Source organism: Monosiga brevicollis, genomic scaffold, assembly GCF_000002865.3.
Source record: "Monosiga brevicollis MX1 MONBRscaffold_5 genomic scaffold, whole genome shotgun sequence".
NCBI lineage: Eukaryota > Choanoflagellata > Craspedida > Salpingoecidae > Monosiga > Monosiga brevicollis.
Window position 1 is genome coordinate 1504350 of NW_001865042.1, and position 23577 is coordinate 1527926.

Consider the following 23577-nt stretch of genomic DNA (forward strand, 5'->3'; position numbering starts at 1 on the left):
AGGCGGCGGGGGTGGTGGTTGCGATTGTCACGGTCGCGATCGCGGCGAGGCTTGCCGTTGAGGGGGGCGCCTGAGCGATTGCGATAGCGACGGCGCTTCTTGGTGGCTAGTTGGTCGAAATTCTTGTACTCGGGGTTTAAAGCCCAGTAACCGCCCTTGCCTCGCTCGCTGCTGCCTCGATCGACCTTGATAAAGGCCTTTTCCTGACTGAGATTGTGTCGAATTGAATTCTGCCAAACACGCAAGGACCAGCCAGCGGCAAGAGGCAACAAATTTGAGGACAGAGCTGGAGCGTCAAGGCCAGGCAGCGAGGTCGGGGGGAACTAGGAGGCTCACCTTCCAGCCTGGGTCAGCCATGCGATACCAGGCAAAGTTGTTGACGATAAAATCGTAAATCTCTGAAAGAGCGAGCTTTGGCTTGTCGGCTTGCTGCATGGCCATGAAAATAAGAGTGGCATAGGAGAATGGGGGCTTGCAGCGTGCTTCTTCTGACCAGTCGACATCAAGGGCTCGATCAACATCCGGGGTGCTCATGCGTGAATCGGCATCCTGTTCGGGAAATTCGAGTTCATCCGAGTCCATGGCCGAGTCGGTGGAGGTGGAGCGCGCTCTGTTGCTGAGGCGCTTGTTGGAACCACGCTGGCCGGAAGTGGAATTGTTGTTCTTGGATGCTGCAGCGTTCCTGGCGGTGGCCGTCATGGCTTCGGCAGATGACTGAACATGTGTAAGCCAAGCCAACGAGGACAAGGAACTGTCCAGATCCACAGACGCCATGATGCGAAGTGTCGTCTGTTAAAGATACCGATGCTATTATCTTAAAAATGAAGCTACAGGGGTCGGGGCAAGTGCGGACGGATAAAAACACCAAGAGCAGCAAGAAAGAAGGAGCTGGGGCAAGGGTGAAAATAACGCGCTGTTGGATTGCGAGCCGCGACCGCGTGGTGTGGAGCCCAGTCAGGGAAATTGCTTTTTAGAAAAAAAAAAAAAGCGGTTGGGGCTCTTTGTGGGCACGCCCATACGGCAGCCGTGTCAACGACGAATGTCCCAGTGCCGCGGCACTTGGGCGCTCCGCTGCAGGGGAATACTTCCAATCAGGAACGGCAGGAGCAGCTCCACAGCAGGGAGGGAGGAGGCTAGGGCAGACTGAACCAGGGGCGCGCGCGTCTTCAGCTATCCGGTCGCTGATGACGATCACCGACTGAATCAAGAAACTGCAGACGAGCGAGAGATGAGTTCGACGTGTGACTTGCCGTCGTGGGTGTCAGTGTGTTCTTTATGGGGTACTAAACTCGGGTGTGGACGGGTAGACTTGGGGTCAATGGGGCATCAGGCGGGAGCTTGCTGTCTGTTCTTTGAGATGGGCCGAGTCTTGTTGCCCCGAGCTGCTTATTTCAGGGTTAAAACGGCGCTGCCCTTTGGAGTCCCCGCCCGCCGTGTACCCTCGGCGTTCTCGTTCTTGAAAGAGAGATCAAGACACAGAGCACAAAGTCAAGCACGAGGCAGAGAGAGCGAATGAGAGGTGTACAACGTACAGGTACTTTCCAAGCCACACCAGAGAGATGGCACCATCGCGACCACATCTGAGAGAATGTTTGCTGTTGATAATGATCAACAACAACTGACACCTTGACGATAAAAGTGTAATACATTGTTACACTTTATTATGTTTAAAGTGTAATGTTGTGTGACGTTTTGTTGTACCATGGAAACTGCGTGTGAGGGTGATTGTCAGACAAATTCTTCAAAGGGAGGAGTGTGTTGTGCTGGGTCAACAAGAAAACTGGAGTCAACAGCTGTTTTGGCGTGCCGGCCGCCCGCTCCGCTTGAGCGCGCTTGATGATTTTGAGGGGGCTGCCCTCACTCCCTGGCTGGCTGGACATGGACGGAGTCGATACTTCTGGCGATGGGCCAGCTTCCTTGGAGGAAGAGACATGCAAACAGCACGCCAACTCACTTGTTACCAGCGCGCACTCGTTGTTCACAGTCTGAAGCCAGGCAATTGTTTTGCTCATCCCTACAGAGACTGCAAGATCTTCCACACATGCACGCACGCACTGCATGCAGCCCATAGGAAAATAGACATCCTCAACATTGTGCTCTGACTTGTCTGCTTGTCTCTCTGTCCAACCGTCGCCCCTCCGTCCAACCGTCTGCTTCGGGCGCTGGGCTCTCGCTCTCAAATTCACATGTCAACACTCTCTCTCCCATCCTCAAAAAACTCTCTCTCATCATCTCTCTGTGTCCCTCATCAAGTTCTCATCTCTCTCTGTCTTCACATGGGCGCGTGGTACATTTCGGCTTTTTATTTTTTTATTTTTTTTTTAATTGTCTTGTGGCGGAGCTGGGGCTTGGACTTGCTGGCACGGATCGGAGGGGGCTGCTTCGGATTGCTCTGTCTTGGCAACTGCAGGGGCTTGGACCACTTGCGGTGATCTTGGCGCCAAGTCGACCAGTTCTGAACTGCGGATGAAGGCGCGAGCTGGTTTGAAAGGCCCACGACGCGATGCGCGCTTGTTTGGCATTGATGGCATGCGCCTTACTGGCGCATGCACTGCCCACCTCCCTGGCGCCCGTTGGCGATGCGGCCTCGCTGCCAAAGTGGGTGCCATTCTACGTTTATGAATTTCCAGAGCTAGACATTGAACATCTGTGCGAACCAGAGGTGATTGAGGAATGGCGCAGCTTCAAGCATGGCGATGACATGCTTTTTGCCGACCATGCCCGCGGACGCCATCCCTGGCGCGTGTCCGACCCGGAGGAAGCCCGGCTCTTCGTCGTCCCCGCCCCCCTTGCCTTTTACCAACGCAACGGGAAATGCAAGGGAAAGTCAACCAAAGACATTCTCCGTTCCTTGCTTGAAAAGCTCAGCCAGACCAAGTCATGGCAGCGCTATCAAGGCGCCGATCACGTTTTCTCAGGCTCAGATTGGGCTGTGCGCTTCTTCGCCAACGACGTCATTCGGGCGCTCGTCAAGAACAGCATCCTCGGACACATTGAGAACTTTGATAAGTAAGCCCGGCCAACCCATCATCGGCACATCCTTTGCTTTTCCTTTGGCCTTTACCCGCCGATCACGCCGACCCATTTGTCTTTCTCACCCGCGCCCGCCTCGCTCCGCCGGTGGGTAGTGCCCATTGGCGATGCACCGTCATCACACCCTACTCTGGCTCAGTGTGGTCGCACATGACACGCGCCCTCCTCTTTGATGCACTGGAGATGAATCTCCATCAATATGCCTGCGGTGATGACGATCAACGCAACTGTACCATGGAGTTGGAGCGCCTCTGGCCGACCCCTGAACAGGTCCGCAGCTCGCTTTCCCATAAGCTGGTTCCCACAACGGCTCAGCTCCCTCTGCCCCCAACACACACACACACACACATATCTCGCCTTGGTTGACTTGTGATGTAACACTCTGCTCACCTTTGGCTCTCGATGCCTGCAGGCGTGGGGTCGTCCCTGGTCCGAGCGCCCATACATGTTCTTTCTCAAGGGGCAGATTGACGCTCGCGCTGGCTATCGCCAGCGTCGCCTCTCCTGCGAAGCTCTACGCGATGTCCCGGGACCACATGTGTGTGTCTCCGTGTCCGATCCGGGCAAATCCACCTACGAGCGCGCGTGCCCAGATAACGTTTTCGCCGCTTTGGCCTGGGCTACCAACCACACTGGAACCTACAGCAACTGGTCTGATCCGGTCGTCCCGGGATCAAAATCCGAGGAACACCTCGAGTCTGGCACGACGCCTGACCCACTTGAGACATGGTCCCAGGAACGGTGCCGGTCGGGACACTCGGCCTTTGCTTACTTGTACCAGCTTGCCGCGAGCAAGTTTTGCCTCATGATCCGCGGTGATACCCTGTCCAGCAATCGTCTCTATGATTGTATTCGCTACAATAGCATACCCATCATCATTTCCGACGGCATCGAGCGCGATGGCCTTCCTTTTTACAGCCGCGTGCCTTGGCATGAATTCTCTTTTTTTGTCAAGGAAGCACAACAGCCTGAACAGCTTACAAAGGCCTTCGTGGACATCATGGCCACCCCGCCCGAGAAGCTCGAGGCCATGCGTCAGTCCATGGCGGATCACATGCCTGACGTCCTTTGGAATATGGCAGGCTCGCGGGTGTTTGAGAACTTCCTTCTGGAGGCAGCTGACCGCTGTCTCGACAATCTTGAAACCTTCGCTTCCGCTTCAGATAAGGAACAAGCATAAGAGAAAAAAATCAAACACGAACTGCCCTGCCTAAGAATAGGAAGATGAATGTCGTCAATTTTCGAGCGTGTGCAATTCAGATAATGTAAACTAGATGATCATCAACTGAAACGACAGCAGCCCCAAGTCGGACTCTCGTCAAACACCGAGAGAGTCCTGACAAGCTAGTGCAACATGGATGGCTGGCATGTATTAAACAAGCGCACAATTGCTTATTTCTTCTTCTTTTTCTTGCCCTTCTTGGCACTCTTGGCTCCGTCATCCGGCGATTCTGTCAACGCCAACACGAATAGCCCAGATATGAGCAGGATGTGCCTGCAGCAGGAGGTAGATCAGACAGTCGCGAAACCCACCAAAAACATCTTCGCCCTTGAGAATGGCCTCACGCTTCTTGCCCAGCAAGCCGCTGTACCATTTCGCAAACTCGGCGCTTTCTTCCTTGTAGACGGGCTGCCGCTTCGCCAATGGCGCCACAAACTCGGCCGAACGCAGCGGCTGCGTCCAATCATGCGCAAACAAACCACGCGCCAAGTAAGAGTATCGCTGTTGGAATTGAGCACCACCGCCCAGTTGCCCCAGCCTCGAAACCACCCACCTTGTAAGCTTGCTGTTTTCTGCGCATGGGGGTAAGCACCATCTTCACTGCATACTCCAGGTCGCTCGCAGTATAACCCTCCGAGATCTGACATATGCCGCAACACAGCACAGGCCACCACAAAAGACATCAGGCTGTAATCATAGCCCCCGGCACTGCGAACGTACAGGCAACAGGTGCAGCACATACCAATGACAAAGAATGTGGATCCACTTCGCCTGATGGGTTGGCCCCGAATCGTCTCAGGTACATGTCCCACAGCATCTTTTCATGGGATCAAAGCCATCGTCAGTTTGCCTGCCATTGGTGACCAGTTGCATTCACGGGCACCATAGCCAGATGCTGCCAGGTCGACGACTCACCAGGCGCGTGCCGTAATTGGGCTTGGGCACGAGCAAAACCTTTTGAAAGCACGACGTCAGGTCTTTGGTGTCGGCCGCGAAGGGACAATCATCAATGCCCAGCACGACGATCCGATCACCGGGCTGCGCATCGTCAAAGCAAGCCACCAACACAAGTGAGAAGCCTGCCCAGTCATTGCGCACGCTTCATGCTGAGCTCCAAGCCGCGCTGCACCAGGCAAGGTCACTACTGGAGACCAACCGAAATGGTTTTGATAAACTTGGGCAGCTCTTTTTTGAAGCGACTCGCATCGCTAGAGTCACCCTTCTTCTTTGCGAAAATGCTGCTCGCGTTTCCGATGAAAATGACGGACGGCTGATAGTGCTTGGCCAATTTGAAGACCTACAACCACGAACAACACCGTGACGGCACGTAACATTCCTTTTCTTGGCCGTACGCATGGAAAACGCATCCTCACCTTGTGCAACAAGCCCTCGACTGAATCCAGCCCCTTCTTCTCCGTGTATTTACCAATCAAGTTGGCCGGCGACAAGTCAAAAAAGTTGGCCTACATAAACACCAAGCCGCGTAACAGTAAGCCCGTGCTCTGCATCGTTGGACAGCCCGATACAACCATGGCATGCCCAGGTACGGACGTACGCCAAGTTCGTTGGCCACGGACAAGGCCAAGGATCGCTTGCCGGTGCCATGTGGACCAGCCATGAGGACGGAGCGAACCAAGACCGGCTGCGTCTCATGCACGGCTTGCGAACCAAGAGGCATGATGCAGTACTCTGTCAAAACGCGCCGCACATCCGCCAGCGAAGGCTCAGGCTCCCGCTTTTGCGCAAAAATGTGCGAGCCAAGAAAACTATAGTTGCCGACAATCTCATCCATTGTGATGTTGGGCACGCGTTTGACGACCTTGACGTCGACCAGCTCCTTATACAAGACGGGAATGGGCACGTCTGCAGTCATGTCCCTGTCCTTCTTAGCCTACATCAAGCCACATGCCCCAGTGAGCAAGTGGGTGGGCATAGCGAATGGCGTGCAACCCGAAACTTTCAGGTTTCATACATACCTTGCCCTTGGCTTTCTTGCCGCCCTTTTTGCCACTCTTTTTGCCACTCTTTTTGCCCTTCTTGCCGCTTTTCTTGCCCTTCTTGCCGCCTTTCTTGCCCTTCTTGCCCTTCTTGCCCTTTTTGCCGCTGTCGGTCTCCAAAGCTGCTTTGAGATTTTTCAGTTCCTGCCGCATGAGTTCGTCCACCTCGAGGCGCAATTCCTCCTCGGCCTCTGTGCGCTTGATGGTGCGCACAATGTCGGCATCGTGCTTTTGCAGCACATTGCCCCGATCTGCCAGGTTGTTGCGCCACACCTGATCATACTCTTGCGTCGACTTCTCCAGCATGGGCTTGTATACAAACACCTTGCCGGCAGCGGGTGCCTCCTCGTTCTCTGCACCCTTGCCTTTGCCTTTGGCTTTCTTTCCGCCCTTGGCATCCTTCTTGCCACCCTTTGCATCCTTTTTGGCGTCCTTTTGGCCGCCTTTGGCGTCCTTCTTAGCATCTTTTTTGCCTAAGAAGCACGCTCGTGAGACATGGGCACGCCCTCAGGAAACACGATTAAAAACAGATCTTGCGAAGACGGCCATACCTTTGTCGGCACCCTTGCCGTCCGCACTTGCTGCGTCGGCTCCTGCCTCTTCGGGGGGCTGAAAGATGGAGCGCGAACCACCGGCCTCGGCCTCTGGAAATTCGGGGAAGGCGCCTGTCTGTTCGCGTGCCTGCATGAACCAGTCGCGGATCTGGTCGGACATTTTCTCCTTCATGTCTGGTCCCTCTACTTGCAGGATTTTCTGCTTGGTGTTGACTAGAGCCGATTGATATTGAGCCTCGTACTGGGCCTGAGTTACACGTCGGGCCTCGGCAATTTTTGCCGCCTTGGCGATGGGGTCGTCTTTACGACTTTTGGGGGGAGGCGGCTCCATGCCAATCAGCTCCATCTCAAAATGGCGCTGCTGTTGTACCTGGCGACGGGCCAGAAAGCCACGAATATGCCTACGAAATGGGTCATGCCATGTGCACGTGAAGGTCAGGCGGCGGTGGGGTCGTGTTGCCTGGGGAATTACGCACCGTTGAATCGTGGTTGCTGCTTCCTCTGGATTGGGAGGCTGTTCGTTGAGCTCTGCACGTAAGCGATCACGCAGTTCTTGGTCTCGAATGCCCTGCAGGTAAGGAAAAGGATTGATCAAAAGGGCCAAAGTCACGAACGCGGAACACAGTCCTCGAATTCAACGCAAGTGGGCGTGCTGGGGCAAGACTTGCCATCATAAACTTGGCTCGCAGGCGTCCTTGCCGGGCGCGCTCGTGTCGCTGAAGCAGCAAGATGGCCTCCTGCAAGATGGGAACCAAGGAGTGCAATGTTCGTTGATTAAGTCAGGCCCTGAACCGAGTCGGGAGTGATAGGGAGCGAGTGGCCGGATAGCATGATGAGCAAGCGGGCGTACGGCTCGGGAGAGCGGCGGGCGCTGATCGGCTTCGTCTCCGCGGCTGAGAGCCATCCACTCTGCATTCAGAGATTCCAACACCGAATCGCGCTCCTTCAAGGCCCGCTCCTGCTCATGGCGATAAAACCCGGGGATGTAAATTTTCAGATCATCTGGCGTTAGTTTCAGATCGCTGAGGATGGCGTCCAGGTAGTGGTAGTCGCAGCGGTCCAAGTCAACTAGCGCATGCTTGAGCTCCAGCACGCGCCCAGTCACGCCGTCCAACATGAGCTTGAGGACGCTGTGTGGAACGCCACCCACAAGGAGAAAATGGGTTGGACAATGAGTTGGAGAACAGGTTGAACGAAACCTTCTCGATAATGGACACGCGCGCTGAGCGTGCAGGTCGTGGCATCAGGGCCACTGTGAAGCTACGCACCGTCGCTTTTGAGGGTGCACCATCTGATCGTAGGCTTCTGACAGCTTGTTGTAAATGCGAACATATTTGACGTACAAGCAGGCCAGATGGTTGAACTGCGAATCGTATTCCTGTGCGTGGTGTCACAAGTCGAATCAGATAAGCCGGCTCAAGATATCTGAGAATATGGACACATTGGGAGTGAACGAGCTAACCTTGGTTGGAAGAATGCGCGGGTCGGTAGAAGACTCATAGTCGAGGAGATCACGGATCTCCTGATCTGCCTGGTCCCAAACCTGATTGTAAGTCCTGACACAGGCGTTCAATAAGTTTGGCTCCGAGCCACGAGCACCTCCACACAGACGAATGGGGTACTGGCAAAAGAGCAAGCTTACTTGTGTGACATGGCGAAGGCTCAATGGGAGCTAGCCCAACGCTTGTGCGCAGAGAAATAGAGAAGAGTGGTGGAGACTCAAGCGCGGCGAGCTCCACTACAAGGCCATCGCTGGACTCGGCCTCAACAGGAAAGCATACACTTGTCCAGTCAACGAGCCCAAAAAGTCAACTTTCACAACCCAGATCCCTTTTCCGTCTGCACACAGATTCTTGACGGCTGCCCACGTTGCTATCAGCCGCGTCGCCAGCGCCGGCGCTGCCCTTTCAAGACGTTTCGCGTTAGACAGAGAGAGAGAGAGAGAGAGAGAGAGAGAGCGAAAAAAATGCTGTTGTCAAGCATCTGCTACCAAGTGTATCCTCTCAAGCCACATTGAAGTAATTTACATTCAGTTTGGGTAAACTTATGAACCGTTTACCTTTTGTCAACGCTATGAAATACTTTTTTTATTCTTTGTAACGCTTTTGTGTGTGTGTGTGTGTGTGTGTGTCATTTCCTTCTTCGAAGGTGTGTGTGCGTGCGCCGGCTTATGGCAGCGGGAGGGAGGGGGTTGCACCGCGGAGGCAGGAGCGGGGGGGTTGATGAGACGAGGTGACAAGAAGCCCGACATAGAGATGAGGTTGAGGTTTATGAGGAGGGGTTTGAAGTGCTGTTGTTTGCATACCTCGCTCACGGTTGCGGTTCTCTTCCCGTCCCGCAGGACACGACACCGTCGGATATGGCAACCTTGATACCGGCTTTTGGGGCGGGCCGAGCCGCCCCGCCGGCCGAGGCGTCGTCTTCCTCACACGGCTTTGACTACGATTTAGTCGTGGTGGGCGGTGGCTCGGGAGGTCTGGCCGCATCCAAGGAGGCTGCGTCGCTGGGTGCCAAGACGGCCGTGCTCGATTTTGTCCAGCCCTCGCCGCAGGGTACCACCTGGGGCTTGGGTGGCACTTGCGTCAACGTACGTCCTGAGAGCTTTTTTTTTATTCTTTTTATTTTTCTCTCGCATGTGAAACCAGCGGTGGTTGCTTATGCGGGGCATCAATGTGCGGTTGGACATGACTAGGTGGGATGCATTCCCAAAAAGCTGATGCACCAGGCCGCCATCATTGGTCATACCATTGAGGATGCCACCTCTTTTGGTTGGGACCTGCAACGTCCGGAGAAGCCCAACTGGTCCACGCTCGTGGAGGGTGTCCAGGTCAGCACCCGAAATGATGTCCCTATTTCCCCCCATCCCACACACACACACGCGCGCCCGCGCCTACACGCCCTTTTTATAAACTCCTCGCTCATCAAATTCGGGTGATGCAATTGGTGCAGAACCACATTCGCTCCCTGAACTGGGGCTATCGTGTGGCCCTGCGGGACAAGAATGTGACCTACTTGAATGCCTATGGGTCTCTACTGGATGCACATACCATCAATACGGTCAACAAGCGTGGCAAGGAGCAAGTGATCACCGCCGACAAGATCATTCTCTGCCCGGGTGGACGCCCGCGCTATCCTGACATTCCGGGTGCCAAAGAGTTTGGCATCACCTCGGATGACATCTTTTCTCTGGACCGTGAGCCTGGAAAGACCCTGGTCATTGGCGCGTCTTACGTCGCCTTGGAGTGTGCTGGCTTCCTTGCAGCCTTTGGCTACGGTGCGTGTCCAGACCAGGGATGGATTGATGATGTTGTCTTTAAAGGCCATGCGCCCCCCGCGCTTCTTTGCATCTTTCTCTTTGGCCTGATAAACACGGACCCAACTGGGCGCAAACGCGTGCCATCTCTCCCTTCCTGAAGGAGCATTCACTCATTCGTTGGCACTTCCTTCTGCTTCGTGCTGGCTCTCGGCATAATCTCCACACCTTTGCCATTGCACGGTGAAAAAAAATCGGTTCAAGTAGACACCACCGTGATGGTGCGCTCTATCCTTCTGCGGTAAGTACAACGCATCTGGCCTCGACTTACGCATTGCGACGACCGCATGATGCCCGCTCCAGGCTGACCCAACCTTGTCCCGTAGTGGATTCGATTCTGAAATCGCCCAAAAAATTGGCGACCACATGGAGCGTCATGCCCATGTCAAGTTTGTGCGCCAAGCCACCCCGGACCGCATCGAAAAGCGTGAGGACGGTCGCTTGGTTGTCCACTACACCCAAAACGGCGAAGCGGTGTCAGACGAGTTTGATACAGTGCTCTTTGCCATTGGCCGCGACGCGTGCACCAGCACCATGGGCCTGGATAAGGCCGGCGTGCAGCTGAATGAACGGTCCGTATTCTTCCTTATATTCCGGCTTCATAAGACGCTGCATGGTGACTCGACTCATGGTGACGTTTGCACGGATGGCAACACTGACACTAACAGCAATGGCAAGGTTGTTGCCAATGAAGCGGATCAAACCAACGTGCCCAATATTTACGCCATTGGCGACGTGCTGGAGGGCAAACCTGAGCTCACCCCTGTGGCCATTCAGGCTGGCAAGCTGCTGGCCCGCCGCCTGTATGGTCAGAGTGCAGCCCTCATGGATTATCAGAACGTGTGCACGACCGTGTTCACGCCTCTGGAATACGGCTGCTGCGGCTTTTCCGAAGATGACGCCCTGGATCAATTTGGCGAGGACATTGAAGTGTTCCACCAGAGTTTTACCCCCTTGGAATGGACTGTGCCTCATCGTCCTGAGAACGTCTGTTTTTGCAAGCTTGTCGTGCAGAAATCAACCGACCGCGTCCTTGGATTGCACTTCCTGGGTCCAAACGCCGGCGAAGTGACGCAGGGCTTTGGCATGGCCCTCAAGCTCAAGGCCACCAAGGCGCAGTTTGATGATTTGGTGGGCATCCATCCCACGGTTGCAGAGGTACGTTGCAGCACTGCATGACGCATATTCCCACTGATCCCAAGGACCCTACCATGACATGACAAAATGTATGACCGCTTAGACGTTGACCACCATGGACATTACAAAGGCATCAGGCGAGTCAGCCGATGCCGCTGGTTGCTGAGGTTAATTCCCTCATTACACCTGGCATGCTGCTGAGTCGAGCTTTGCTCGACAGCAGCATCGTGTATTGAGGGATGTGGTAAACTGTGCGATGTCGGTCTGGTGGGCCGTGGCGCGCGTACTCGATGCTTTGTAAATTTTCCTAGACCCTTGTGGGGTCGTTTGCAAAAGTGCCGAGTGCCCTTGTGATGTTCTTTGGTCGAAACCTTACCCAGGGACCTTTGAGCAGATTGCGTCCATGGTTTTTCTCCCCCAGCGCTGCGCGCAAGAGATCTGGTCCTCACTTCTGATTGGCTCGGAATGGAGTGGTACCGTGATCTCTGAGACTGTGTTTGTGTGTGCTTGTGTTCACGTGGCGTGAGCTTTGTGTATTTTTGACTCATATGCATGATGTCAAATTTATCGAGTCACACATGCTGAATGATCGATAATCTGAAAACGGGATTGGGCTACTTAAAAGTCGGGCTGAGCTGCGTTGGTGATGGGGGCAGAACCTTCCGGATCCTGAATCCCCGCCCGTGCATCGCAGGTGAAGCCATACGTCAGCGCATAGCGCGCGCCACTCGTCACCTAAGGAATGTTAAGTGTGGATGGGAGAAGGTGAGAAAGTTGTGTCTTGCCGAGAAAGAAAGAAACAGGAATCTCGCGTGCGTCATGGGGCAACAGAGTCGACACCGCCTCACCGGCAAGACAGCATGAGGGTGCTCAGCGCCCGAAGTAAAGCAAGACAATCGGCCTAAGAGTGCACATCCGAGTTGTTAGGATGAACACTGTCCTGGAAAGTGACTGGCCAATCAAAGAATGGTTGCGAGGTCACAAATGCTACGCGTGCATACCGGCACGAGGGTGAACGAGCGTGCGTCGAGGATGGCCTAGGAGACCAGGCTGCAGAAAGGCAAACTCGCCCCCCGAAAAGTCCTCGCCAAGGGAACTGAGGTAGAGAAGACAGGTGTAGTCAAAGGAACCGTAGGTAACTTTATCGACGTGGGAGTGCCAGTATTCATCGTGCGCTGTCTTGGCCGGCTGTGTGGATATTGGAACAAGGGCGGGGCGACGCGAGGAGGCATGAGAAGAGGGTAGTGTGGTGACGGCTAACAGCATGTGATGCAGCGGCAATGAGCATAGGTTACCTTGTTGGTAATGCGTGAGAAGAATGTTGGCTTGGTCAACTGGATGCCATGCACGCCAAAGTGGCTCTCCAGCTGCTCTTGCACTCGCTTTCGCACAACCCTAGCACAGATCAGGTGGCGGTGATGAGCTGTTCCGTGCTGGTGTGAGTGGACGACTGGACGTGGCATTGGACAACAGACTTGTAGGCAGCCATGCCAGGATGCTCGTCCAAGGAAGCATTGTGTCGCTTCAGCTCTCGGTAAAAGTCAATAAAGCTGGTGCCATGGGACACTGCACCGGCGTGCAGGTCGGCAATCTAGGCACAGGAGCAGGTCAGGGAGGAAACTGTCGCTCCAAGCCGCCGGCAATGTTCAGCATTATGGTACACAAAAGATGGGAAAAGGTTTCTTACAGTTGGGCCGCCTGCACCTCCCGCGCCAAGAGCCATGACATCTTCAGCGAGCTGGCGAAGACTAACGACCTCTTTGGATGTCACGACTTGATCAGTCACAAACTTTCCACAGTGTTGTGCGTGGCACGCGCCCTGCGCGTCTGGCACAACGGCACAGCGAGTGTGGTCGGCCTCTACCCCACTCGTCTCACCGACCCCCACCCATGTCGTCGTGTGGAGACTATCAAACCACTGGCAACCCGCACCGGGACATAACATTGTGAGCTGCAAACCGCCTGCCGCCAGAGCTGGGCATGCAACAACGCCCCACCTGCCGCGTGGCGATCAAGCACACCGCCAGGAACAAAACAATCAACAACCGTGTTGACCAGCTCTGCCCCAAGCCATGCTCACGCTTGCCACCCCCTCGTCTTGCTGCTGCTGATGCCTGCTGCTCTTGTCGACCCGATCGCCGCCGACTCGTTCTCATGTTGCCCTTGCCCATGGCTGCTCCCGAAAACGACGACTTTATGCTGACAAATTTTTTTGGCTCTCTCTGTCTCTCTGGCTCTCTGGCTCTCTGGCTCTCTGGCTCTCTGTCACTCTGTCTCTCTGGCTCTCTGGCTCTCTGGCTCTCTGTCACTCTGTCTCTCTGGCTCTCTGGCTCTCTCTCTCTCTCTGTCACTCTGTCTCTCTGGCTCTCTGGCTCTCTCTCTCTCTCTCTCTCTCTCTCTCTCTCTCTCTCTCTCTCTCTCTCTCTCTCTTTCTGTCTCTCTTTCTTTGCAGTTTTATCGATTTTTACGGCGATTTTTTTCGAGATTATTCGACTTCTGTGCTCCTGTGCATTGTGTACCGCGGCCGACCCCTGTCATCCCCTGTCATCACTGTCTCATCCCTGCCTGTCATTACTGTCTTTCTCGCTACCGGTTGGAGTTGGACGGGGAAGGAAGTAGGTGAGGGCGTACAAGTGTCGTATAACTTTGCTGCAAAACCCCTTCTCTCACTTCTAGCACAGCTCCCAAAAGATTGTAAAAAGGCAACATGGGAAGAAAGGCTGGGATGAATGGATATCTGATCGATTCACGCCAGTAGCAGAGGCCTAAGGGGCCTGCAAGGCGGCGCGCGGCGCTGAGGAAACGACCAGTCGAAAGGAGGACACACTCGGTGCGTCTACTCAAAAACAACTCGGCCCAAAAACAATTAAACACGTCAAGTCCAATCAATGCCAAGGGGGACGTTTAAAGATGCATGGGAGTGGTATTAAGTCAATCAAGGTGTGTTAGGACAGAGCCTCATGCGCAGCGAGCGCAACAAGGAGTCGTACGCAGCGGGCGCACGGGTCAGAATGGGACATCATAGAGCTAAGAAAAAGTACGTTTAGGCTACGGGAGTGCTTTCCCAGGGCGAGGGACAGAAAGGGCGCCTTCGGCTCAAAGGAGCGTCTGATGGCCAAGGGGAAGCGCCGTCAAACGCAAGGGCGCGTTTGAAGTGGCGGCGTAGGCGCAATGGCGCAGAGACAGGCCGCCCTGTCGAATTCGGGCGCCCAGACCTCGCATCTGCTGCAGCCTTGAGACCGTTTGGGTTTGCTCCTTGGCAAAGACTCGGCAGTCTTGAATGCGGGTATCACCCTTCTCGCGATGGATCAGATAGACGCAGGAGGGGTTGTTGACGTTTGGGCACACTAGCATGCCGGTGGTTGCGTCTGGAATTTGGGCCATGAGGGGGATGGCGTCGACCAGGGGCAGTGTCACGACACTGGCGTCAAGTGCTGCTTCAAGCAAATGTTCCTGAGGCGTGGCGGACATATCTTCCTCTTTAGAGAAGCCGACGCCACCAGTTGAACAAGAGCCAGCCAGGGTCGGGGAGGCTGGCGTCGAGAAGACTTTGTCATCAAGATCCAAGTCGTCCGCTTCTATAGGACAACTGACAGAAGCGGCGGAGGAGATGGCCGAGGCGAGGGGTCTGATCGCGGGTTCCGACGCGGAGGACGTCGAGGTGGCCAAGAGAGCTTGAGCAGAACGCGGTTCGGCCTCAGTGGAAACTGATGTACTCAGCGTCGGGACTGTGAACCGAGGCTCAAACTCCAGATCTTGGAAAGCGAGATCGGTGGTTGGGGATGGGGTGCCATGTGGGCTTACAGAGCGAAGGCTGACGACACGCGAGCGGGTTGGAAGAAAATCTTCCTGTTCCTCTGGGGCAGACTTGGCCCAGTCTGGATCCAATGACACTTTGAGCGAGTCGGTACAGGAGCGGAGGATGCGATGATTCCGGAGTTGTCGAATCATGGCCTCCACGTGCAGACACAAAGCCAGCAAGTCAGAAGGGCCCACGGTCAAACAGAGGTTGACGTTGTGGTCAGAGTGGGATGGCCTCTTGGAAGCATGTTGTGCCAGCAAGCACACAGCTTGGGCCTAAGACAGGCACCAATGTCCAAGCAAGAAACAGCGGTGAGCACAAGTCCGGCGTGGATGGGTAGCTCGGTGGCTGAGTTGTTGATGAGGTATCCGAAACGCGGCTACTCACGGATACCAGGTCAGGGATGGAGACAGCTGTGGCAGGGATACACAGCGGTGGCTGTGAAGGAGAATCTTGGTGTCGGGCGGTCACGACACAAGTGGTGGGATCGTAGCTCTCAAAGACGGCAGCCTTTGATCTGAAGGGCAGAAATGGCAGCAGAAGCGGATGTTGAGCATGGTTGGTGAGAGGGGGGTTTTGATCACAGCCTGACGAACAGTGATGCCGGCCGCAGTGGTTCAAGGGTGGTGGAACCGAGGGTTGCAGCGTACCCGGATATGCAGATGGTGGTACCCGGCTCAAGCTGGGCCAGGCGTGGGGAGTCAAAGCGGAGGGCTTCAATGTTCCAGACAAACCGCCAGCGGGAGCGGCGCAGGCGGTGGTGGGATTCAGCAGCGCGTTCGACGGTACAGATGAGTTTGTGCTTGTGGTTGCGGAAGGAGACGCGGGCGTTGTCGATCAGTGTGGTGTGGTCTCCAATGCTGACACTGTTCACGCGAAAGGACACTTTCGAGGCAGGACGCGGCTCCTTGTCGGAGCCATGACTCAAAAAACGAATCGCCCGCATGCCGACGCGGTGACAGCCGAGCAAACAGTGGAGGTCAGATGTAAAGTGTGTCAGGGGTTCAAAGTGGGCGTGATCGCTCGAATGGCTTGACTTGTGAAAGTGAAAAGGTGGGCGTGGTTCCAAGAGGAACGTGAGACAACAGCGGCTTTGGCTGAGACTATTCCGGACGAATCGAGGTGGAAAATGACAGACTGGCGCGGGGCAGCAAAGTCGGGTGGAAGCGCGTGAAAATGTAAGCAGCGGGCAGCAAAAGGAGACGAGCAGAAGCGTTTTTATGTGGTCTTTGTGTTGGGTTAATCGTGCCAGACGGAGGAGCGTATGGCCAGACCATAACAATACATCAAAACTGCTTTGCACACCACACATGCCACACATGTGTGTCCAGTCGCAGGTGAGGGTCTTTCCTCTTGATTGAGACTGGCCGTTGGCCGCTGGCCGCTGCTGTTGGCCGGTGGCCGCGACCCTTGGTGCCTGCCTGCTCCTGCCATGGTCCGAGGAGGGAGGTGGTGTCTTTTCTTCTGCGAGTTGGTCTGGGGATGACGTTTGGGGCTGAGAGAGGCTGAGAGCGTTTGAGAGCGTTTGAGAGAGTTTTTGAGAGAAAGGTGCGTATGACGGATTGGGGCTTCGTATGGGGGCAGAATCCGGGAGGACTGGCTGCTTCATACCTCTGACTCTAGCTTTACGAAGCCTTACAAAACTTTGATAAATTTCATCTGACATCAAGCATCTCTGCACTGAAAGTTCCGTGTTGCATGTGTCCGTTCAAGTCATACTAGCGACAGGATGACGTCTGCTATTCCTTTATCGACACCAGACAACAGGTGACGACTGGCAGGTCGTCATCGTGACAACATTGTTTGACGTGTGAAACCAAAACCGAAGCCAAAAGGAGGAGGGAGCGTCTCCTACCACGAAGAAGGATCTGTGCATAGGATGATTATGTTCTGTGACGCGGTGGTGGATGACATTATGTTCGATTTGTCGTCTTGGTCTTGATCGGAGGGGATGGAAAGGGGGCGCGCGTGCCTGCGACTGCCAGCCCGTGCGCAAAGACCATGAACAACCAGAAGAAGAAGAAGAAGAAGAAGAAGAAGAAGAAGAAGAAGGAAAGACTTGGTAAAACAACACATAAAGTCACCAAAAATCAGAAGCAATGGCCACATTCCAATCTCAACTTGCACTGGACATGGGAATGGGCTCGCAGCTATAGCTGCCTCCTCCGGCCACCAGTCAGGATGTTTTGAAATTAGAAAATGTCTTGAAGATTGTCTTCGCAAAAGTTATCGGTAAAGTTGATGCAGTTCAAGTAGTGGCACCAGCTGCAGTCCACCTATAGTATAGATAAGACGACACGAGACGGGAAGTGGGTCAGCGTGCCGTGTCCGCCAGTTGCCGAACCATGCCAGTCTTTTCAAAGGGCAAAGACCAACACGCCAGGGCGACAGCACGTACCGTATCGGTGAAAAAGAGACTGAGCAGCACGGTCATCAGTACAACGATGCCCGGCAGGCAGATGAAGATCAGTGTTCGCTTACGCGCCGCATCCCACTTGCCAAACGTAATGTACGGCAAAAAAACAATCGAACTCAAGACGCCAAAAGTAAAGCCACCCACTGCACGCACGGGGGGGAAGGGGAGACATCGGGGCATAACACGCGCCGTGAGTAAAAACACCACCTAGTCAAGTTCAAACCCTGCAATGTTCGAGCCAGGTCCAAGCTCACGCACAATGGCTCCAGTTGTCCAGGTATGGCAAGAATCCAAACGCAAAAGCCACAAGGGCAATAAAGGTCAGCTTGAAGACCTCACGCCACGGCCGTGCTAACAAAGGCCATGACTGAAACAACTCCACAAACTAGCACATCACGCAAAAAAAATGAAACAAAGGTGAGCGAGGAGCGCATCAGATCAGGCCGCGCTCATCGGAAAACAGTCGTAACCTGTCCACAGTGTGTTACGTACCAAGCAACCCAACAGGCCGTATAGTGGTGGAGATGCACCGGTGCCCACCTATTGTTGACAAGGCAAGCGGCTGATGTGAGTGTGTGCTGCGCACAGACCATGCCCCCACACATCCCTTCCCTGTTCCCAAGATAGCAAACACAAACTTGATATGGCGTGAAGAGAGCACCCGTCAGCCAGCCACCGAGACCTGACAGCGAATAGATGAAGAACATGCGAAGCCAGCCAGCCAACTACGTTGTCAAGAAGCAAAGCACAGAGTGAAAACAGAGCGAGACCGGTCCTTCACCTCTGCACGTCAGGGAGCAATGCGCTTGGCCACAAAAAAAAGCACAAACCTTTTCAATGTCAATGGCCACAGAATGCTGGAACATGAGCACCAGGAAGAGTTGGATCACGCCTGCTCGACCAAACATGCCAACAGACCCAAACGAAGAACATTGATGAGCACAGAGCCAGGGGCCACGAGGCACCGATAACGAGGCTAGAAGACAGGCGCTTCGCAAAAAACAACAAACAAAAAAAAAACCAAAAAACCAAAATAAAAAAAAAAAAACCCTCGAACCAGAGTGGAGAAAGAGAGGGAGGTACAAGCGGTACCAATGATCCGGCTGCGCGCAAATCCGTTTATACAACACAGGTCGTGAGCGGTTGCCGCATCTTAAAACGGGGCGCGTGCAGTACTCAAGGGTCTGACCTTGCCAGCATTCACAAATGGCACAAGACCACAAACGTCTGAGAGACAGTCGACTTGGCTGCAGGTCTCAAGGTTCTCATGAAAGAAGCCCTTTTGGAATTCGCATTGCTGCTGCGACATCAAGGAACACTCGCCAGCCAGGCCTGTGCAGCAGGGACGGCTTTGAATCTCACACTTGCAACTTTCCAGCGTCGTGCTGTTCTCAGACACCTTGGTGCAGTAGGGGTAAGCACCAGAGGCACCATCGCAACACTGTGAGCCGCCACAAATAGTCCCGTTGATGAAATCTCGAAAGCTGCCGCAGTTATCTCGTGTCGTCGTGAAGCAAGTGCTTTCCACGGTCCCCTGCTCAACGCAACAACCATAGTCCTGCAGGCATCAGAGCAAGGACGAAGAGCCACACACAACATCGGTGAGCGCTCAGAGAGTAGAGGGTGCCGAGTGCTTGCTCGCTACACGTACGGCTTCAGAAGCAGCTTGCGGCTCCAACACCTCTGTCTTCACGCGCTCATCAACTCGCATGCAGGGTGCATATTTTGCACCCATCAACACCAAAGCACGAGGATCAGGTCCTGCAGAGCCATTTAAGAACACCAAAAGGGAGGCAGTGCACCAGAGAAAAGCATGAGCTCACAAGGATATATACACCTTTCAATATCAGCAAGCACCGAGGAGCTAGGGAGATGACCGGTGGAGCTGGTAGCCACGCATACCAATCCAAAAGTTGGAATATACGATGCGGGTGTCCTGAAGAGTAGATCCGTCGGGTCCATCAACAGTGCCGGTCTCCGTGGTCGTCTAACAAAGTCATCAAACGAGAAAAGGGATGCACAAAGTAATGACAAGAAGAGGAGACACGTCGACGCTTGCATGAGTGAAGAAATGCCGGCAATGAGGCGTTTGCTCCAAGTGATTGCGTGGTTCGTGGAGCGGAGCGCTCGAACCTTGAAGCCCAGCGGGGCGACGCCATGTACTAGAATGGCCAAGACCATGACAATAATTTGACACACGGTCATGTAATACACAAAAAAGGGGCGATGTTCGCGGATGCGCTTGATCTGGTCACGAATCATCGTCTCACGTCCACGTGGGCGCTTGGGCGGGGCACCGGCATCAGCTGATGTTTTCGGTGACTTGCTTGGGGGGCGCGGCTTGCGTGGCTTGGTGACCACGGCCGGTGAAATGTCGTCCGCCCCCTTCTCTCCCGTTCCTTCGCGCTTCTTTTTGGGCACACGGGCAGCAGGGTCTTGAGTCTGTGCACGAGCGCGCTGGTGCTCTTGTGCAGCCATGAGACGTGACTTGCTGTCCTTCTCTTGACTCTTACTTCCAGGTACGGCTGTTGTGGCTGCGCGGTCACGCCCCTGACCTTCGCGGGGCTGCCGGGGACGCTTGGCGTAGGGATCGTCCTTGGAGCGACTCGAAGGGGGGGCAGAGGAGGCGGCCACAAGTTCGGGGATGGTGGCAGGCGGTGTGGATGGACGCTTTTTGGCGCTCAAATCAGTGAGTTTGATGGCAGTTTTGGAGTCAAAGCCGAACCATTGCGAGTCTTGGCTGGCCTGCCGATCGCGAGGCCCGGGGTCCGAGCCAGCACTTGCGGTCGATGCAGTCAAATGCTGGGGCGCTGGTGCGGGTTGTGCTGAAGGCGTGTAGGCCGGAGGGGCATCACGTTGCAGGGCAGCGCTGGCCTTGCCGCCTGAGGGATCGGCTCCAAAGGTTGTCATGGCGATCGCAGACGAGCCGGCAGCCGGCCCCGCTGCAGCCACCGAACCGGCTTCGGACGAGGGCTGACTGATTTCAGAGGAGCGCTGACGGCGTCGAAAGCTAAAAGTTGAGCCCTTGCGCGACTTTGTCGTGCTGTCTGGTGAGGTGGGCGGGCCGTCTGATTCAGATACACGTGAGAACCGGCGCCGGAAGGACTGAGCCTGATTCTTGAACGCGCTGCGCACGAGTGTCGTGAGGGAAGTCAGGCCAGTCATATCGATGCCTTCCTCTTCCTCGTTGTCGTCCTCATCATCATCATCGTCATCATCATCATCATCCTCGTCGTCGTCGTCGTCGTCTTCGTCAGACATGTCCGCTCCTTCAGATTGAGATGCATCCTGGTCAATGGGGGCTTCCACATCATAATCGCCACTGACGCCCGCATCCAAGGATACGAGGCTTTTGGGTCGAGTACCGCGTAGAGGCTCGGCAGGCCCATCCTCTTCGGTGTCATCTGCTGTTTCATCAACGTTGACCACGACCAGCGAGCCACGGCCCTGGCCGTCAATCTCAGCGGGTTCAGCTTCTTCACCAGATGACTCCTCCTCATCCTCCTCGCTTTCCTCGATATCGTCCTCATCTTCGTCCTCGTCACTCTCGCCGTTGTAAAAATGCTCCCAGCGCATCATGTCGGTGTCGTCGGAAATACCGAAAAACTGCAGAGTCAGACCAGGGCAGGGTGAGCCATTGAGGTATTCAACTCCATTTTTCACACGTCACACGTGTATCGCTGCAGAATCGCCATGATATGAACCATGGAAAGCAATGGCAGAGCGACAGCGGTAGCGGCGGTGCCATCGACAACAACCACGGTAGCCTACCTTTGCCACAGAGTGGCGCACTTTCTTCGCCGTTTCGCCAGCCACGACGATGGATTTGCGACGGCTATGTGATGAAAGTGACAAAGCATTCGCAAGTGAGTGAAACCATGGCATCTTCAGGTCTTGGCGTTCCAGCGCGTACACGCGTACACGCATACATACCCGGCAGCAGGACGATTTTCATCTTCGTCTTCCTCGGAGAGGGAAGAGTGACGGCGCCGCATGAGGTTCCAAGCAGATGTTTTTCGGGGAGGGCGAATGTCCGTTGGGGCGCTGACGGTGGAGGTAGGCAGCGTCGAGGCTTCGGGCACGGCAGCAAAGCTCACGCTGCGGCGCTTGTCAGTGGCGAGGCGACCACCGGGCGAGGTGGGCGGTGAAGTGTTGAGCAGTCCTTCAGAGGTGGCGGCACGCTGCATTCCTGCGGGGGGTGGCTGGATGGCTGTGATGGTAGATGCTGGCGAATCTTCAAAAACCGAGTTGGGCTCTGATGTGGCTTGGGACTGTGTCATTTCTCGAGCCGGACGCGGGGCGGCGGCGGCGGCGGCAGCAGCAGCAGCAGCGGCAGCTGAAGCCGAAGCGGCGGCGGCGGTGGAGCGACGGCGTTCATCTTCCTCGACAATATCACCGAGCGCAGTCGAGTCTTGCGGGGAGGACGCGGTGGGAGGCTTACCGTACATGGTGTTGAGAGAAGCCTGGCGAGAGACGCCACGCTCCGATTCTTCGCCGACGCTCATGTACGAGTCGACGCTGACGACTGAAACGGACGAGGCCTTTCGCTGAGGTGCGGGCGGGAGGCCGTCTTGTTCAGTGTGAGGCTCAGCAGGGGAGTCTGGCGGGGTGCCAAAGGTCGGGGAGCCATGGCTGTCGCGCGACTTGTCCAAATCCGAGGGGGCCGGGACCGGAACGGCAAGGGGTGAGTTGCTGTGATCTTCATCCGTATCAGATTCGTCCTCGTCCTCTTGAATGGCGGCCGAAGATCGAAGGGGCTCATTGACGGCCTCACCGAGGCGAAAATCAGCGCTGCCCAGCATGGCAGAAAAGTCCTGGCTGAGGCGGGCGGCTGAGCGACCCGAGTTTGAGAGCACCGACTGCTCGGTGGGTGGCGCGCTCGTGCTGACGGGGGCTGGGGCCATCGGGCTGGGTTCCGGCTCTGCGTCAGACTGCGGTTCGGTTGCCTGCTCGGGTTGGGGTGTGGAGGGGGATTCAGCTTCGGGTTCGGAATCGGGTTCAGATTCCGGGGCAGGATCGGCTGGGGGCTGTTGCAACGAGGTATTCTCGGGGTCGGCTGGCGTGCTTTTGGAGGAGTGATAAGAGAGAATAGACTCGGTTTCCGAGGCCTCAGCGCTGGCATCGGCTTGCGCCTCGGCGGTGAGTGGGGCCCGGGGCAACGGTGGGTCCACACTGGCAGGCGCCTCACTTTCGGTGGGGGATTGAGGTCTATTTTTGTGGTTTGGGTCTTCCGGAACGATTGGCTCATCGTCGCTAGGATCGGCCGATGGCGGCGAGTTGGCAAGGTCAAGCTCACCATGGCTGGCAGTGGAACGGGCGTCGTCACTTGGCGGCGAGCCAGAGGCATCACGATCAGCCATGTTGACGGGAGGCAAGAGTCAGCCCAACGAGCCGCACAACGCAGCTGTGCGCGCGGTCGTCGACAACTGGCAGATGCTAAGGCGAAAAAGAGAGGAAAAAGGCACGAAAGGAGAGGGAGAAAAGAGGGCGCAGGCGCACGGGCAGGTGAGAGGGAGCACCGAGGCAGTCAACAACGAATTAGGCCGACAAACAGAGGAAGCGACCCGGCAGAGACCGTGTCAACCAGGCACGGCACGGTACGCGACAACGCGCGCCCGTGATGATGATGACGATTGTCAGTTTTGTGCCCGCTGAATGGCGCGATCGATCGCGAGGCGAATTGCATTTACCTCGCAATGGACAACAACAATACGAGGAGGATTCTATGCTCCCAGCTGTCGGGGTGTACCCCCCCTGCCCTATGACTCGTACACAGGGAAGCAGGCGCAGAAGTCGTCGTCCGTTGGCACTGCCAAACGCCGTCAACCTGAACAAATGCGTGTGTGTGTGTGTGTGTGTATGTGTGTTGATCACATAAAAGAGAGAGAGAGAGAACCACATGATGAGTGATCACCAAAGAAGAGAGAGAGAGATTTTTAGAGAGAGATTCAGAGAGATTGAATTTAGAGAGAGGGAGAAAGAGAGCGATTTATTTAACATCCGGATGTAAAGAGGGAGAGAGAGAGAGAGGAGAGAGAGAGAGAGAGATAAACAGAGAGAGGAGAGAGGGATTGAGAGAAATCATACGCATATCCAAGCCAAA

General features: G+C 55.2%; 9 protein-coding genes across 9 annotated transcripts; 3 read left to right on the forward strand and 6 right to left on the reverse strand.

Moving 5' to 3' along the window:
• Positions 1 to 80: 80 nt before the first annotated feature.
• Positions 81 to 534, reverse strand: MONBRDRAFT_15572 (uncharacterized protein; the record flags this gene model as incomplete). Its single annotated transcript, XM_001744364.1, has 2 exons — positions 81 to 230; positions 337 to 534. Coding segments are annotated over 2 exons (348 nt in total), but the record flags the coding sequence as incomplete, so codon positions are not given.
• Positions 535 to 2503: 1969 nt separating this feature from the next.
• Positions 2504 to 4305, forward strand: MONBRDRAFT_36453 (uncharacterized protein; the record flags this gene model as incomplete). The annotated part of the gene is made up of 3 exons (XM_001744166.1): positions 2504 to 3009; positions 3129 to 3303; positions 3446 to 4305. 3 exons carry the CDS (start codon positions 2504 to 2506, stop codon positions 4211 to 4213), a joined length of 1449 nt encoding a protein of 482 aa, XP_001744218.1. The 3' UTR covers positions 4214 to 4305.
• A 120-nt stretch (positions 4306 to 4425) lies between these two features.
• Positions 4426 to 8789, reverse strand: MONBRDRAFT_24068 (uncharacterized protein; the record flags this gene model as incomplete). The annotated part of the gene is made up of 15 exons (XM_001744365.1): positions 4426 to 4484; positions 4567 to 4708; positions 4809 to 4895; positions 4998 to 5072; positions 5171 to 5293; positions 5412 to 5552; positions 5629 to 5718; positions 5811 to 6146; positions 6232 to 6725; positions 6804 to 7207; positions 7283 to 7374; positions 7657 to 7936; positions 8075 to 8184; positions 8269 to 8427; positions 8721 to 8789. 15 exons carry the CDS (start codon positions 8787 to 8789, stop codon positions 4426 to 4428), a joined length of 2661 nt encoding a protein of 886 aa, XP_001744417.1.
• Positions 8790 to 9151: 362 nt separating this feature from the next.
• MONBRDRAFT_20369 (uncharacterized protein) lies at positions 9152 to 11840 on the forward strand. The gene is made up of 7 exons (XM_001744167.1): positions 9152 to 9393; positions 9499 to 9633; positions 9756 to 10080; positions 10327 to 10360; positions 10446 to 10691; positions 10788 to 11277; positions 11360 to 11840. Exons 1-7 carry the CDS (start codon positions 9166 to 9168, stop codon positions 11420 to 11422), a joined length of 1521 nt encoding a protein of 506 aa, XP_001744219.1. The 5' UTR covers positions 9152 to 9165; the 3' UTR covers positions 11423 to 11840.
• Positions 11841 to 12661: 821 nt separating this feature from the next.
• On the reverse strand, positions 12662 to 13427 carry MONBRDRAFT_6909 (uncharacterized protein; the record flags this gene model as incomplete). Its single annotated transcript, XM_001744366.1, has 2 exons — positions 12662 to 12847; positions 13254 to 13427. 2 exons carry the CDS (start codon positions 13425 to 13427, stop codon positions 12662 to 12664), a joined length of 360 nt encoding a protein of 119 aa, XP_001744418.1.
• Positions 13428 to 13452: 25 nt separating this feature from the next.
• On the forward strand, positions 13453 to 14025 carry MONBRDRAFT_24070 (uncharacterized protein; the record flags this gene model as incomplete). Its single annotated transcript, XM_001744168.1, has 2 exons — positions 13453 to 13848; positions 13933 to 14025. 2 exons carry the CDS (start codon positions 13453 to 13455, stop codon positions 14023 to 14025), a joined length of 489 nt encoding a protein of 162 aa, XP_001744220.1.
• A 22-nt stretch (positions 14026 to 14047) lies between these two features.
• MONBRDRAFT_31779 (uncharacterized protein) lies at positions 14048 to 16210 on the reverse strand. The gene is made up of 3 exons (XM_001744367.1): positions 15709 to 16210; positions 15446 to 15575; positions 14048 to 15333 (listed from the first exon to the last, which is right to left on the reverse strand). The coding sequence occupies exons 1-3, from the start codon at positions 16002 to 16004 to the stop codon at positions 14353 to 14355; spliced, it is 1407 nt and encodes a 468-aa protein (XP_001744419.1). The 5' UTR covers positions 16005 to 16210; the 3' UTR covers positions 14048 to 14352.
• Positions 16211 to 17250: 1040 nt separating this feature from the next.
• On the reverse strand, positions 17251 to 18783 carry MONBRDRAFT_21331 (uncharacterized protein; the record flags this gene model as incomplete). The annotated part of the gene is made up of 6 exons (XM_001744368.1): positions 17251 to 17334; positions 17457 to 17617; positions 17733 to 17859; positions 18065 to 18199; positions 18305 to 18331; positions 18664 to 18783. The coding sequence occupies 6 exons, from the start codon at positions 18781 to 18783 to the stop codon at positions 17251 to 17253; spliced, it is 654 nt and encodes a 217-aa protein (XP_001744420.1).
• Positions 18784 to 19125: 342 nt separating this feature from the next.
• Positions 19126 to 22834, reverse strand: MONBRDRAFT_24073 (uncharacterized protein; the record flags this gene model as incomplete). Its single annotated transcript, XM_001744369.1, has 6 exons — positions 19126 to 19235; positions 19377 to 19461; positions 19608 to 20356; positions 20432 to 21080; positions 21246 to 21309; positions 21408 to 22834. Coding segments are annotated over 6 exons (3084 nt in total), but the record flags the coding sequence as incomplete, so codon positions are not given.
• Positions 22835 to 23577: the final 743 nt, after the last annotated feature.